At 40.5% G+C, this 13,744-nt stretch overlaps 2 protein-coding genes across 3 annotated transcripts; one reads left to right on the top strand and one right to left on the bottom strand.

The window, feature by feature from the left end:
* Positions 1 to 2,971: 2,971 nt before the first annotated feature.
* Positions 2,972 to 10,490, top strand: hmmr (hyaluronan-mediated motility receptor (RHAMM)). 2 transcript variants are annotated; one of them, XM_040015824.1, is made up of 20 exons: positions 2,972 to 3,175; positions 3,431 to 3,529; positions 3,619 to 3,710; positions 3,818 to 3,895; positions 4,046 to 4,234; positions 4,332 to 4,418; positions 4,500 to 4,611; positions 4,693 to 4,758; positions 4,910 to 4,983; positions 5,272 to 5,339; positions 5,420 to 5,778; positions 5,868 to 6,016; positions 6,142 to 6,356; positions 7,456 to 7,572; positions 7,698 to 7,877; positions 7,979 to 8,704; positions 8,793 to 8,865; positions 9,484 to 9,660; positions 9,818 to 9,980; positions 10,113 to 10,490. In XM_040015824.1, exons 1-20 carry the CDS (start codon positions 3,130 to 3,132, stop codon positions 10,130 to 10,132), a joined length of 3,090 nt encoding a protein of 1,029 aa, XP_039871758.1. In that variant the 5' UTR covers positions 2,972 to 3,129; the 3' UTR covers positions 10,133 to 10,490. The 2 variants fall into 2 exon arrangements, with proteins under 2 accessions (XP_039871758.1, XP_039871759.1); XM_040015825.1 differs by lacking the exon at positions 7,698 to 7,877 and having other exon boundaries at positions 2,974 to 3,175.
* Positions 10,491 to 10,727: 237 nt separating this feature from the next.
* Positions 10,728 to 12,517, bottom strand: LOC120723957 (insulin-like). Its single transcript, XM_040015826.1, has 2 exons — positions 11,678 to 12,517; positions 10,728 to 10,998 (listed from the first exon to the last, which is right to left on the bottom strand). The coding sequence occupies exons 1-2, from the start codon at positions 11,910 to 11,912 to the stop codon at positions 10,853 to 10,855; spliced, it is 381 nt and encodes a 126-aa protein (XP_039871760.1). The 5' UTR covers positions 11,913 to 12,517; the 3' UTR covers positions 10,728 to 10,852.
* Positions 12,518 to 13,744: the final 1,227 nt, after the last annotated feature.

The following is a 13,744-nucleotide window of genomic DNA, read 5'->3' as shown; positions in this document are numbered from 1 at the left end:
CTGCTCTTTGTGAGGTGTAAGGTACCACAATAGCTCCCCATTGGCTGTAAGAATCCAAAGACACGTCTCCTCAAACTGTTCCTCTATTTAATACAAATGAGTGTCTTTGGGTTCTTACGAGAAGCGGAGCAGCCCAGAGGTGGAAGTGTATAGTCACGTCTCTTCTTTTTATTTCCTCGTTTGTGTGGCTTCCACTCAAGACTCGTGCATGCCTTCTCTTACTCCTTCAGTTGCTTACCTGTTCGCTGGACCACTGATACAAATGCCAAAAGAAACAAAAATTAGACTATCTGATTTTAAAAAATGTGATATGAAATGGCACAACAAATAAAAAAATTTTCCAAATTATATAGATATAGATATATATAAATATATTTAAGTCCAACATGGTGCTCTTACGTGATCCGACGTCTCCTAACAGTACTCGCACAGGCACCAGTACACCTGTGCGATCTCTACGCGTGTCCTCTATTAAGACCCAAACTTGTTTATCGTGATGCATCTGTATAATAATCTACCCACTGTCCATGATGCAAGGCGTCTGTCATGACGCGTTTATATACTTTTCATTACTCTCACACACGGCCTGCTTTTCAGAGGAGCGGAGGTACACTGCATCTTTGATTTGCCTTCAGTTTACCTGGTTTTTCGTCGGCCTCCTGACACGCTTTTACTCGGTAACCAGTTCCACTGTAAATTTCACCGTTGAACAAAGTGAAGTGTTGAGTGTCGTAATTGTTCTTTGTTTTTAATTATTAATATTTTAATTTAACCATCCTTTGCATACTTGCCTCTCTTCTATTGACTGGAAAACCTCATCGGTAGTTTTTTTTTTATTTTTATTTTGTTTTGTCCCCTCCTCCTCTTTTGTCTGTTGGAAAGATTTTTATATTCTGTATATGAATACAGTGATATTATTTACAGTTTGCAAAAAGACACACAGTCATCTGAGTAAATGTGTTTGCTTTTTCAAGAGTTAAAAAGGAACAAAAAGATTAGAAAATACCTCTAGGTTGTATAAAGACAGTGCTGTACTAGATTAACCTGTTTTGAGTATGAATGGGTGAAGATGAAATATTCTCCTCATACAGCGAAGGAACAAATAATTAAAAGAAGAAGTAATAAACTAAAATGTCAGTTATGATTAAAGGGCAGTTTCCTAAATATAGTCAGTATTTACTATTGTGGGACTCTTTGCTTTAGATTTAGCAGTGTTATCAAAATATGCAAAAACTTTGTCCCTATTCTTTTCTTATGAAGAAAGACAAATGAAGTAACCCTCCTCAAAGCAGCCTTCTTTTTTCTGCTCCGTTTTGAATGAAGAAAGTTTCTTTTGTAACTCCGGTGTCTTTTTAGCGTATTTATTCAAGTCTGACTTGCGGTTCATTTAAAGGTTGATCTCGTCAAAATGAAGGGTACCGGCGTGTCATCTCGAAACCTTAGCATGGCAAATGTAATTTATTGTCATCAATGGCTCCATTTGTGACATGAGGCTTTGTTTATGATATTGTTGTACAAGTGACCATGTTTTGAAGTACAAAAAAAAAAAAGTGGAGAAAAAGAATATAAAATGTACAACAATGTTCCTGCAAAGGATTTGAAATTATGTTGTATTTCCATGAAATAAAAAATGTTTAACTGAAAAAAAAGAAGTTGTATTTAGCATGTTTGCTTTTCAATGGGTTCTACCATTTACTTGCAGCATCCCGTATTACACCTGAACATCCAGGATGTTTTCAGGTTTTAGTTTTCCAAATTTGTTTGTTTTGAGAATCTTGTAGAATGAAGCTTGTGTACATACTACATCTGTTACATATGCCAGGTGGCCTATAGGAAGGGTCTCTCATATCCTCGTGTTGGTGTTGTACCTGGATCAATGTAGCATCTCAATCATGTTGTTATATCATACCTTTGCGACTTGAAAAATTAAATGTGCTGCACTGCCTTAGCCAGAATTTATCCTAATGTATCTTGGAAAAAAATAAAAATAAAACAAAAATTGTCTTTGCACCCATTCTTCTCATCCAACCCTATCTGGGTTGGATTCTGTCAAGAATGGTAGAAAATTAAAAAATAATATGTTGTCAATATTGTAGGACCATAACCTATAAGGGGTCTTGAACTCCAGGCCTCGAGGGCCGCTGTCCTGCAGGTTTTACATGTGTCCTTGATCCAACACAGCAGATTTAAATGGCTAAGTTACCTCCTCAACATGACTTGAAGTGCTCCAGAGGCCTAATGAACTAATCATTTGATTCAGGTGTGTTGACCCAGGGTGAGATCTAAAACCTGCAGGACACCGGCCCTGGATGCCTGGAGTTCGAGACCCCTGCATAAGACAAGACGATTGAACAAAATATTAAGTAAATGGTTCTGAATATTTATGTAATACTATTATCATATTGCAGAACTATAGTAAAAATAGATACCAAGCATTTAAAAAAAAATTTTGTCTCACTGTGGAGCACATCTGTACATATTAAAGGGAAAAAATCATTTTGAGATAAACTGCAATATAACAAAGGTTGGAATGCTTTCTGAATGCATTGTATTTAAAAATTAACTGGGTTAGCGGACTAACTGGACTTTGTAGACTTTTGCTATTCTATTAAACAGAATTATTTTACTTAGCAATTTATGCCAGTTAAACTGTTTTTAATTATTTTTGGATTTTTAGTTATTTAAAAAAATCGAGCTCATAATGGATGGTATTTTATTTTTCAATGGGAGAAAGCGTCCATGGTAAGCCATTTAAAAAGACCTGGGGAAGCCCCTCCCCCAAAAAACAAATAAACAAAACAAATCGAAAACGAGTATGTTAAGTCTGTACAGGTGTACATCAATGGGTGTATAAAATAAGTAAAATATATAATTTCTGCGGTTACGGATTTACACAAAATCCGAAACTACACTTTCTAAGTAAACTTGAATGTGTTGTGAAAAGAAGACGCTCGCGATATCCGGAACTGCGTCATGGGGACTGGATTCCTATTGGCCACGGGCAGATAAATCTACGCATGACGTTATTTTGAAATTTCAGCGGCGGAGCGTTGCTTGTCAGTGAGAGCTGCACTACAGCCTTTGCGACACTTCTAGAAATTCAAAGTTAGTCACATACAGTGGGATAAAATGTCTTTTTCACGAGCTCCTTTGAGGAGATTCAACGAACACGTAGGTAAGTAAAGCTAACGGCTGTAGCATGCTGCTAAATTCAACCACTTAACGTTAAATGGCTTATGTTCGCTGGCTAAAGCTAAGCAAGCGTTATGGCACATTTGGTTAGCGGGGTTTCTTGTTTAACGTATATAAATTAATAAAACATAGCCACGGGTGGTTATTTGTTTACATAACAAAGGCCTGATGATGTTTATGATACCACTGTTGATTGCGGTGATCGACATTACAGCTAACGTCTTCTTGTTGTTCGAAGGTTGCGCCCCTCCTCCGGGGTCCTATGAGATTAAACCTGGGGACCTGAGAGGAGTGGCATCCTTTGACAAATCTGATCGATTCAAACCTCCTAAAGCGGGTGAGTGGCTCTGCTACATGTGATGCTACAGGAAATGGTGTAACTGGTAACACAACGTTAGTACCACTGTTTTTCTTTTGTGTCTTCAGCTGATGGAGCTGCTATGCTGCCGCCACCACCATCGCCTTCCAGAAATGCCTTAGTTTCTCCTGTCCGCAGGACTCTGTCGCTTGATGTCCTTGTGAGTTTAATGTTATTGTTAACGCCACTCTGCAGAGCCTGCTGATCATAGAGTTGCTTGAGATATACGATATTTGTTTCCTTTGTCTTTCCCTTGTCAAAAACTAGCCTGAAGGGTCAAGTGCAAAGAAAGACAGGAATGGCATGACTGCGGAGAGGAAGCAGCAGAAACTACTGGAGAAGGAGGTACACCTCAAAGATTGATAGTCCTCTGTAATCAGTAGCTCGTGTCCTTAGTTATTACTGTGGAACTGGTGCACCAGTAAGTGTTCAAGCTGCTGTTCATCCTGTTGGTGCCTGTACCAGAAAGATAGTTTGAGCTTTGATTCTTCCCAGATCCGGTCCCTGGTGCAACAGCGTGGGGAGCAGGATCGTCGGGTACTCGCCCTGGAAGAAGAGCTAAAGAAGGTAGAGGCCAAGCTGTTGGCTGCAATCAGGGAAAGGACCGGGCTCACTGCCAGTGTTACCACACTTGAGAGACAGCGAGCTGAACTCAAGAAAGTCAACGAGTTCCTAAAAAACAAGGTATGATGATATCTAGGCTTTACTGTATTTAGAAATACCGTTATGAGTGTGTTTGGACTTGAATGGTGGGTGTTTTTTATTTTTTATTTTTTTCAAGGTGTCTGCTGATACAACAAAAAAGAGAATCAATTCCCTTACCATGGAGTTGATGGAAGCTAGGAACACTTTGGATGTGAAAAACCAGGTATGATTCATTCAGTTTGTTAAATCCTACCTTAATATTAACCCATGTGCAGTAATAAATTGTCTTTTTTTTTTTATTCAGGAATTTAGTGTACTTCAGATTAACACTGAAGGCCAAATAAAAGTTTTAGAAACTGACCTACAAGCTGCAAGGGCTACACTCGCAGCTTTAAAGGACAGGAATAAAGACTTGGGTAAGATTTAAGACTATATATCTATCTATTACATATGCAGAATGTGTAGGTGAACTAATTAGGGATGCTATCTTTCTCTAGAGGACCTCCATCAGGTGACAAAAAGTCAGAATGAAGATCTGGAAAACGAAAATGCTCGATTACATGGTGAGTTTTCTTTTGGATTTTTCACAAAGTCTGTTGAGTTGAACTGGAAGGCAAATGAACATTTTCACCATCTTTGACTTGGGAATAACATTAGTAAGCAAGTAGCATCACCTTTACTGTGTTTCTTTTTAATGGTTGCATTCTCTGCCAGCTGTGATACGGGAGCTCAGGGAGGAGATCCGTGTAGTGCAGGGATACCTGGATGCAACCAATGATGAAAACCAGGTATAAACTAGATTTACACTACCACATGCTGCAAATATGTATTTATTAATTTGTCTTCCCTCATCTTTTATTCATAAATTGTGAAAGTCATGTTTAATCCATCTTTGTGGCCATAGCACTTAGCACTTTTAATTCTTATTCTCATTTTTATTTTCATGTCTATTTAAGCTTAATTTATAACAGTATTTATAACAGTATGTTTGCACTGAAGCACCGCAGCAATTTCCTAATGTTGTAAACCCGCTCAACATTTGGCAATAAAACCCTTTCTGATTCTGATTCTGATAGGAGCTCCGCTTGAAGATTCAAGAGAAGACACAGAACACTGTTGCTGGTTCCCAAGTGGAGAAACTAAAGTGAGCAAACGCTTGGTGTATATCTAATTAAATTTATCCTTACTGCGTGTCTTATATGTTCATTTGTCATTTTTCCACAGACAGCTGGAGTCCGAACTAGAGCGGTGTGTTTCTGAGCTTGAAACCACTCAAGATGCGCTGCGGCAAAAAGAGGAGGAGGTACGCAAACTCCAGCAAGCGCTGCAGTCAACAAAGGATGCTTTATGGGAAATGGAAAAGAAGTTGGAGGAACAAGAGCAGGAGCTGAAGTCTTCTATGAGTGCCATGGAGGAACAAATAAAGTTAGCCAACCAAGATGTTCAAGAATCTCAAGTGACAGTACGCCAGCAGGAAGCAGAGCTTTCTAGACTGAGGGAGGTGCTCCGGAGAACGGAGAAGGAGCTGGATGAGCGAGTGGCGCATCTTGAACAGAGGTGTCTGTTTTCCGAGGAAGAGAGAAGTATGTTCATCCTGAGCCAGTGGCTTTGGCTATTCAAGGTACAGAAAATAATTCCAGGTTTGTGAAGTTCTTGTTTTTATATATCTTAGGCAAGACTCAGGAGGAGGGACTAAGGAGGGTGGAAGAGTTGAAGAAGGAGCTGGGCTTGCTAAAGGAGGCTAAAAAAGAGGAGACAAAGAGATACACTGAGCTCCAGGAAGAACATGCCAAGCTTACTGAGGAACTGGCAAAGGAAAGGGTGAGACAAACTTTTTCTTGTCTGTTGGGTTTGCTGTTGTTTTTTGTTAACCAAAACTCAGTGCAGTAACTTTTAAGCTGTAACTTATTGTTTCTTTTTTTTTGTCTTTTCACCTCTCCCTGCAGTCATTAGTGGACTCCCTATCTGTGCTAGTGGAGCAGGAGCGAGAGGATTCTGAGAATCGGTTCAGACAGCTAAAGGAAGAGATGGAGGAGGTCCTGGGAGAGCTTGCCCTTATGGAAGAACAGGAGCAGAATAATCAGGAAATGACAGAGAGTCGGGAGACCCTCCAAAGGCAGCTGGAGAGACAGCTGAGTGATACAGAAGCACTTTTGGAGAGGTGAGCAACCAAAGGGCAAGCAAACTGATGGGTGTCACTGCCCATGTGTTACTATTTTTGACCCACTAGACTGGCAGCATGTCCTGGCATGCACTGTAAATAAAGCGGGGAGAAAATAATTGCTGTGCATCAGTCCATCACAAGCATGACGGAGTCAGTGGGTCACTGTCTCTGTTTTAGACCAATTTAAAGTTTCCAAATGTACTGACTTCATCCTTGGTGTATAAAGAAAGGAGGGCACTTGGTGACCATGTTTTCTTTCTTTTCTCTTTTTGAGAGTCTGGTAAATGTAAGAGGTTTGGAGGGCCACGTCACTTTAATATTGATGATGTGCACCTTGTAGCTAGGGCTGCAAGCGAAGATTTTATTACGACTCAAGGTTATTCCATACCATAGACTAATTCTCTTATGGTTTGTTTGCACCAAACACAAATAAAAGTTTGGCAACACGAGAATATTCGCTGCAGCCAACAAGATAATTGGAATGAAATTAAGGGAGCAGTTTCATGAGAAAAACAGAAAGTCCTATTATTCCACTCACATTTGTACAAGTTCACTCTGTTAACACTACATAAAAGTGAAGTTAAACCATAGAGCTCCAGTTTTCTTCAAATAGCATCAGTAAGCTCTTCCTCCAGTTTTGATAGTCAGTGGCATCAGGAGGAAATCCCAGTGGACGGGTTTTCACAAGGCAACATGAAGCGAATAGTTTATGAAAGTTGAAGTATTCACCCCAGATCACCTCGTTACGTAGACCGTAGATGTGTGCTCGCAACAACCCCTGCTGTTGTTGCGAGCACAGTTATTCCACTATATCTTCCAATATTATTATTTATTTATTTGTGTGTTTTTAAAAATAAAAAAATCCAAACCCAAAGATACAGTATTATTAATTTATTAATGTTTTTAGGAAGTTGAGGAAGGAAAAAGTTTGAAAAACTGTCTCATCTGTTTTTCTAAATGCAGTGTTACTTGATGCATTATGTGACCACTGCTATTTGATTTTGTATATTTTTTGATACTTCTGTCAATTGTTATAGTGAATTGGGTGTTTTAGGAACATAAACTGACAATGTGTCTTTTTGGTTTTATTTTTAAGTAAAAGCAATGACGTGGCAGCTGTGAAAGAGGAGCATTTAGCTGCTGTGAGAGTGCTTGAAGAGGCGCACACAAAGTCCCTGAGCAAGATGGCAGAAACTGTCACGGAGCTGGAAAGGTGAGCGCTCGAGCGTCTGTAGTTCTTGGATGTGTCTCTTGAAAAGCCAGTTTGATTTGTGCTTGCTTTAAATGTGGATTTCTGCCAGAGCGTGGGCTTCACGGGATGCTCGTTTTAATTTTCAGTACCAGAGAGGCTTTAAAGGAAGCAAAGGAAAGGCAGAGAGAACTAGAACTTGAAATTAAGGAGGTGATCCTCACAGGGTTTCAACAGAAGGAGGAGGAGATCAAGAGAGTCAGGGAATGGTTAAAAGAGCAGCAGGTGATACAGTTAGCTGGAGTGAAAGCCAGCGAGCAGATTTTGAGGTATCCTAAAAAAAAAAAAAGTTTTTTTTTTTTTTTAATTTTTTGTTTTTTCTACCTTTGCTAAAGTTGTCACTTTTCTACCTTTCTCTTTGACTTTGTAGAATGTTGCTGGAGGTGCAGGCTTGCCTTGCACAAAAAGATGATGAGAAGAAGGCCGCGGAGGCGAGCCACGCTGTTCAGATCAGTCAGCTACAGCAGGAGGTACAGCTGCAGAAAAAGGAGAAAGAAGACGCACTGGGACAACTGGGGGAAGAGAGAGGTCAGAGTGTAGCCCAGTTCCAAAAAGAGAGGGAAAAAGCCCAGAAACTGCTGGAGGAAATCAGTGGGGAAAAGGAGGAAATGACGACACAGCTCAAACAAGAAAGAGAGGAGAAGGTTAAAATTCAGATCGCCCTTCAGGAGGAGAAGGAAGCATGTGAGGTTGAAAGGAAAGACCACCAGCAGCTAAGGTCAGAGGTGATCAGACTACAGACTGAGCTCGAGAGATTAAAGGAGGAAAGGAAAGGTCTACTGTCTCAGGTAGAGCTCAGAGACCAATCTAAGGTGGATCTTGAAAATCAACTTAGCACGGCCGAGCAGGCCAGAAATCTGCTTCAGTCTCACCTGGATGAGGTTGAACAAGAAACCGAGAGCTTCCAGGCTCAATTAGGCCTAGCAGAAGAGAAAACACAAGCTCTGCAGCGCATGTTGGATGAGGTGCGACAAGACGGACGAGCTATAAGAGAGCAGGTAAAAGTACTGACTCAGGAGAAGGTTACGCTGCAGTGGGAGTTGGAGGAGCAGCGGCAGGAAATGCAAAGACAAATAACTGAAGCACAAGAGAAGAGGTGAGAGAGGTTGATCTTTGTGTGTCCTCCGGAGGTTTTTGCTGTTACAATTTGTGCATTTTTAACTCATCGTATACTTTCTTTTAAGTTCTTCAAGTTCAGAGACCGAGCACTGGAAGAAACAATATGAGGAGCTGTTTGCCAAAGTCAAGCCCTTCCAGGTCTGTGATTTATTTTTATGACAACTCATAGAAACCCACACACGTTTTCATTAAAGTTGCACTAATTAGTATTTTTAGATTAATAACAGCAAAACCCCTCCTTGTTTAAATGGTTTAGTTGACAGGGTGCACGCACTTTATGTTTATCTTACCAGCAAAATAAAACTGCCACATATGAACCCGCAGATATTTCTCACCCACCTCTGCTGTTCAGGCCGTCTTTTAGTTGTCTTCAGCTCAATTAACAGCTTCAGTACTTCTACACACTCTCTTTGGAGCTCCAGAGTTCTAATAATCCCACTTTACTCTATTCACCCAGCATCAAATGGCTCACAGACACGGTTGGTGAAGAAGGTGATTGAGGGGAAAAAAGTGGAGTTTTTTAGCGGTGAATGGAGCAGTACTTGCACAGTACTTTTCTAGTCTTACCGATTGAAGTGCTTTTAAGCAACTAAAAGGCGAGACTTTTTTTTTTCCCCTAGAAGTTGGTGAAGATTTGAAGAGTGGAGATGTGTATTCATCAAGTGGTCAAATCAAAATGAATGTTGATGTCATAACATTTCTATGAACGCACAGTTATCAGAATAATAGTGAAAACTAATTAATGTGTGTCTGCAGGAACAGCTCAATGCCTTTGCAGCAGAGCGAAATGCACTACTTAATGAGAACGGGGCAAACCAGGAGGAATTAAACAAACTGGCTGACGCTTACGCTCGCCTCTTGGGACACCAGAACCAGAAGCAGAAGATCAAACACGTGGTGAAGCTGAAGGATGAGAACATCTCTCTAAAACAGGTAAAATGTGATGCAGAATTGCCTGCCTTCAAAACGCAGACATCATCTCAAGCTAACATGCCTCTACACTACACCCTCCCCACGTTCTTTTTATTTATTTATTTTCCCCTTTTCTTTTTCTTTTTTTCTTTTTTTTTTTTTCTTCATGTGTGTGTAGGAGGTGTCTAAGCTTCGCTCTCAGGTGACCTGGCTAAAGACTGATCTGGAGCAAGTGAAGTCAAAGCTCCCCGGTGCGCCTCGCCGCAGGTTTGACCCCAGCAAAGCTTTCCAACATGATAAGGAGAACAGGCAAACTGAAACGTCTGAGCCGCTTAAAGACGGTAAGCACTTTCATCTGGCCAGAACCTTGAAGGAATGATGAGGTGAAATAGGAATTTTTTTGTGGATGAGTCTCATTTTTATGTAACTCCTAAAGTGTTTTTAAAACTCTGATTCTCTGTTTGTTTTGTTAGGAAACCATTATGGACTTTAGGCTTTAGGACTCTGCTAGCAGCGCTGCCAAGAGACTTTTCTGAGATCTAGTATCTGTGGGTTATGAGAGTGTAAACTGAGGTTTTACAGCCTTTTGTTTTACTGTGTACATTTTGTGTTTGGATTTTTTTTTTTTTTTTTTAAACAAAAACTGTTTAAACTTAATGAGGTAAAAGATGGAATAAAGTCTTAGATGCTAACAATTGGAGATCAAAAGTGTAACTGGCTAAAAATCCAAGGTGCATTTTGCTAACTGAATTTTAATCTTTTTCATTAATCTTAGGGTTGTAGTAATTATCTCATGGGGAAAAGCTCTGTCTTATTCTGTAAATAAAGACAAATTTTAATACTCTTCTTGCGCCCAATCGTTCTTGAGACCTATTCACATGCTAGGTGTAGAAATGCTTTATAAGGAGCTTTTTTTTCTTTTCTCTCATTTGGATCATTTTGGCCATGTCTATCCTCAGCCAGAAGAGAGCACTCTAGGACTGCAGCCACAGGTTGGAGTACAGCAAAAGGCTACCACAGCCCATGTTTCAGCTGCACTATATATGAGCGACAAAAAAAACACAAATTCACATCTTTGCAGAGAAGAGCCTTGGGTTATGGGTCAGGAAGCTTTATTTCCTTCAGTTGATAAGACATAGCCAGCAAGTATCAGGCCAGAAATTGACTTCGGGACCTTTTTACAGGCTATGAGTGGTGCTCCTGAAGTGGCGAGTCAGTCGCAGTAGCCCTCCAGGTGGTAAATGCTGCACGGCTTGTGGCAGCACTGTTCCACGATCCCTCTCTTCACTTTGGGCTCGTCGCGGCCCGACAAAGCCCTCCACAGTCGCTGGTCCTGTCTGGCCCTTTTAGACAGGAACCCTTTGAAGTGGAGAAAGTTTCCACAGCCCTGTGTTAAGTCCTGATGCTGCTGTGCAAATCTCCAGTTCCGCAAAATACCATTTACTGTTCACACTTTAATGGAGACTTAATGGCTAGTTAATCTGATCTCCCCAATCCATTTAGTCTTGTTAGTCTGTACTTCAAGAGGAGATATGATGGAGCGCTAACGGAGGCATATCATAGCTTACACCCCTAATGTTAACGTCGAAACATCAATAGAGCGTTTGATGCGGAAGATCCAAAAAAGTTTCTAGAAATAACATAATGAATAATTTAGCGATTTCACAATTTTGATCAGCTGGTTTTGTCACAGCATAGATGTTGAAAGCTACAAACCACAAGCCTGGCTACACCACTGAACTCAGAGGAGCCTGGAGTTAGGCTTTGCACACTAATGATGACTCAATACATTGATATAGTTCTGTAAAGTTTTCAGCATGTTGTCCCTAAACATTTTTCTTCCAGCTAGCATCCAATTTGGCATTTTCATTAGACTGAGTCTGAACTTTGAACACTGTGTTCAGAGACTAGACACACAAAGCACCACTGGGGTCTTGGGGTGATGTCATGCTGTTCCTTTCTGAACTCCCACCATCAAGGGGACAATTAGAGCTTATTTTACACAAGTCCAAAAAAAGAAGCAGAACGGTGGTCTTACCGAGCAGATGTTCCACATCACGCTTGTGGGTCCGGCTCGGATTGTAGAAAAAGCCCCTTTCTCCACACACAAAGTAGAGGGCGTCCACCAGGTGGGAACCACACAGATGCTTGAGGGGGACCGAAGACCCCCCTGGAGAGCAGAGCATCAGCAGTAACAGCATGGACACTGCCCATGATACCCTGGCCATACGAGGGAGACCGCTTGAACAAAGGACAAAAAAAGAGGACTTCATTAAAAAACATTTGAAAGCTATTCAGATTTTTATTTTGTTGGGTTTCAAAGAAAAGTGTAAAAGTGAATTCAGTTATGAATACATAATGCCTGAAGGTTTGGAGTGAAAGAGCATGAAGTGATGCCGAATGATGACTTTTCCTGGCATTTTCTGTTAATAACTTCTTGTGAGATTCTACCTAATGGCTGCAAAGATGAGGCACATGGCAATACCCCAACTCAAAATTTAGAAAGGAGGGAGGGGGGGGGAGAAAAGCTAATACTGCATTCTTTGATGGAAATGCCATGTGAAAAACAAGATCTGTGGAAGAGTTGTCGTATTCTCCAAATTTTCAGTGTTTGAGAAAAGAGGATCATTTTAAATGTTACATCTTGATGACGCACTTGGTCTTCACTCTGTTTTTCACAAGGCTAATGCAACATATAGTGATAATCTTTTTCTAAATAGAAAATCATCCCTAAAAATGTAATATTTTTGTAATGTTCTAAGTTTCATAGGTATATTTTTTTTTTCCTTTTTAGTTTTTTTAGATTTCAGTCACCCAAAGTTGAGTCTAATGTTATTTCTGCACAGCCTCTGTTGAAGTAGATTGAAAATTGATTTTGTTCTCAGTCCGTTTGCTTTACTTTTATCCCCAGTTGAGCCAGATTTTATGATGGCCCCATCAAAGCTAGAAAGAATATGCCCCAGAATCACCAATGTGGATACTGTCAGTGTATCCTCAAGGTCAGCCCACACCTTGCTGTCCAGCTTAGCAGTTACAGTGCTCAAGAGTGGAGATGATTTGTCCAGTATTACAGAAGTGATATTAGTTAAATCCTATTTGTGATGGATATTCTTGCACGTTTGAAGTTCAGCTTCTGTTTCAAGGTGAAAAACATATTTAGCAGTCATTTAGAAACTATATAGACCTTTTGTGGACATCATATAATGTACTGCAGATTATTGGATTGAAAATAAATCATTTTAACAGTGTCTTTAACAATGCACCTGTGCCAGACATTACAGCATTGGCAGAACACTCTATCGGGTCCGCCACTCCTCTATCCCTCTCGGCCTTGTGCCAGGCTCCTTGGCACAGTAGATGGGTTGAATTATAGATTCTGCCCACACTTTATTTTCATCCTGGTTATTATACACATAAATTTTAACAGTGAAAATCTTGAGGGAATACAGAGAAACTTCCTTACCTGTGTTTGAGGCCTGAGTGCAGCAGAGCAGCTGGTGGTTAAAGATGAAAAGGGCCTAGGCATATAGGGCTATACTGGTAGAGAACATCTCTACTTGGCTACCTTTGCCCCTTAATAACTCTCCACCTGGCTTTTGTCAGCCTCAGCGGAAAACCCTAAGGTCCTCTCATTAAAACCCTGACCCGTAAGCATGCTGATCTGCTCTTCAGTCGCACTACGTCATTTAACGGAGTGTGGACCTGCAATAACGGAATGTAGTTGAGAAGGCAGACATCCAGCGATGCCCAACTCAACCCCTGCTGTGTGTTGTCCTGACTTGCTCTGGTAACAGGATGACAGACAAACACCATATGCCATGTTCTGATCACAAGCGCCATGGACTTCCAAGTTTGCCAGTGACCACTGCTGGTGTTTTTAGGTACTGTCACATAGGACTCATGTGAATAATGTTTGCGTCATTCAAGTCCAAGTTACAGATGTACATATGCAAGTTCACATGGGTGATTTTATTTAGTCGAGAAAAAAGTTATATTGTATTATATTCGTGCCTTTATCCCCATATCACAATGCAAAAGACACACACACGCACAAATATTATAAAATATTAAAAACTTTAAAACTAAAAATGACTGAATTCTTTGT

The sequence above is a fragment of the Simochromis diagramma genome, unplaced genomic scaffold (assembly GCF_900408965.1).
Source record: "Simochromis diagramma unplaced genomic scaffold, fSimDia1.1 OVJJ01000685.1, whole genome shotgun sequence".
NCBI lineage: Eukaryota > Metazoa > Chordata > Actinopteri > Cichliformes > Cichlidae > Simochromis > Simochromis diagramma.
This window is presented reverse-complemented; position numbering and strand designations above follow the sequence as displayed.

Excerpts from the sequence above, each read along its gene's own strand:
- hmmr (XM_040015824.1), top strand. The coding sequence starts at position 3,130 with ATGTCTTTTTCACGAGCTCCTTTGAGGAGATTCAACGAACACGTAG. Across the intron at positions 3,176-3,430 it reads GAGATTCAACGAACACGTAG|GTTGCGCCCCTCCTCCGGGG; the intron begins GTAAGTAAAGCT and ends TGTTGTTCGAAG. Across the intron at positions 3,530-3,618 it reads ATTCAAACCTCCTAAAGCGG|CTGATGGAGCTGCTATGCTG; the intron begins GTGAGTGGCTCT and ends TTGTGTCTTCAG.
- LOC120723957 (XM_040015826.1), bottom strand. The coding sequence starts at position 11,912 with ATGAAGTCCTCTTTTTTTGTCCTTTGTTCAAGCGGTCTCCCTCGTATG. Across the intron at positions 10,999-11,677 it reads TGATGTGGAACATCTGCTCG|GGTTCCTGTCTAAAAGGGCC; the intron begins GTAAGACCACCG and ends TCCACTTCAAAG.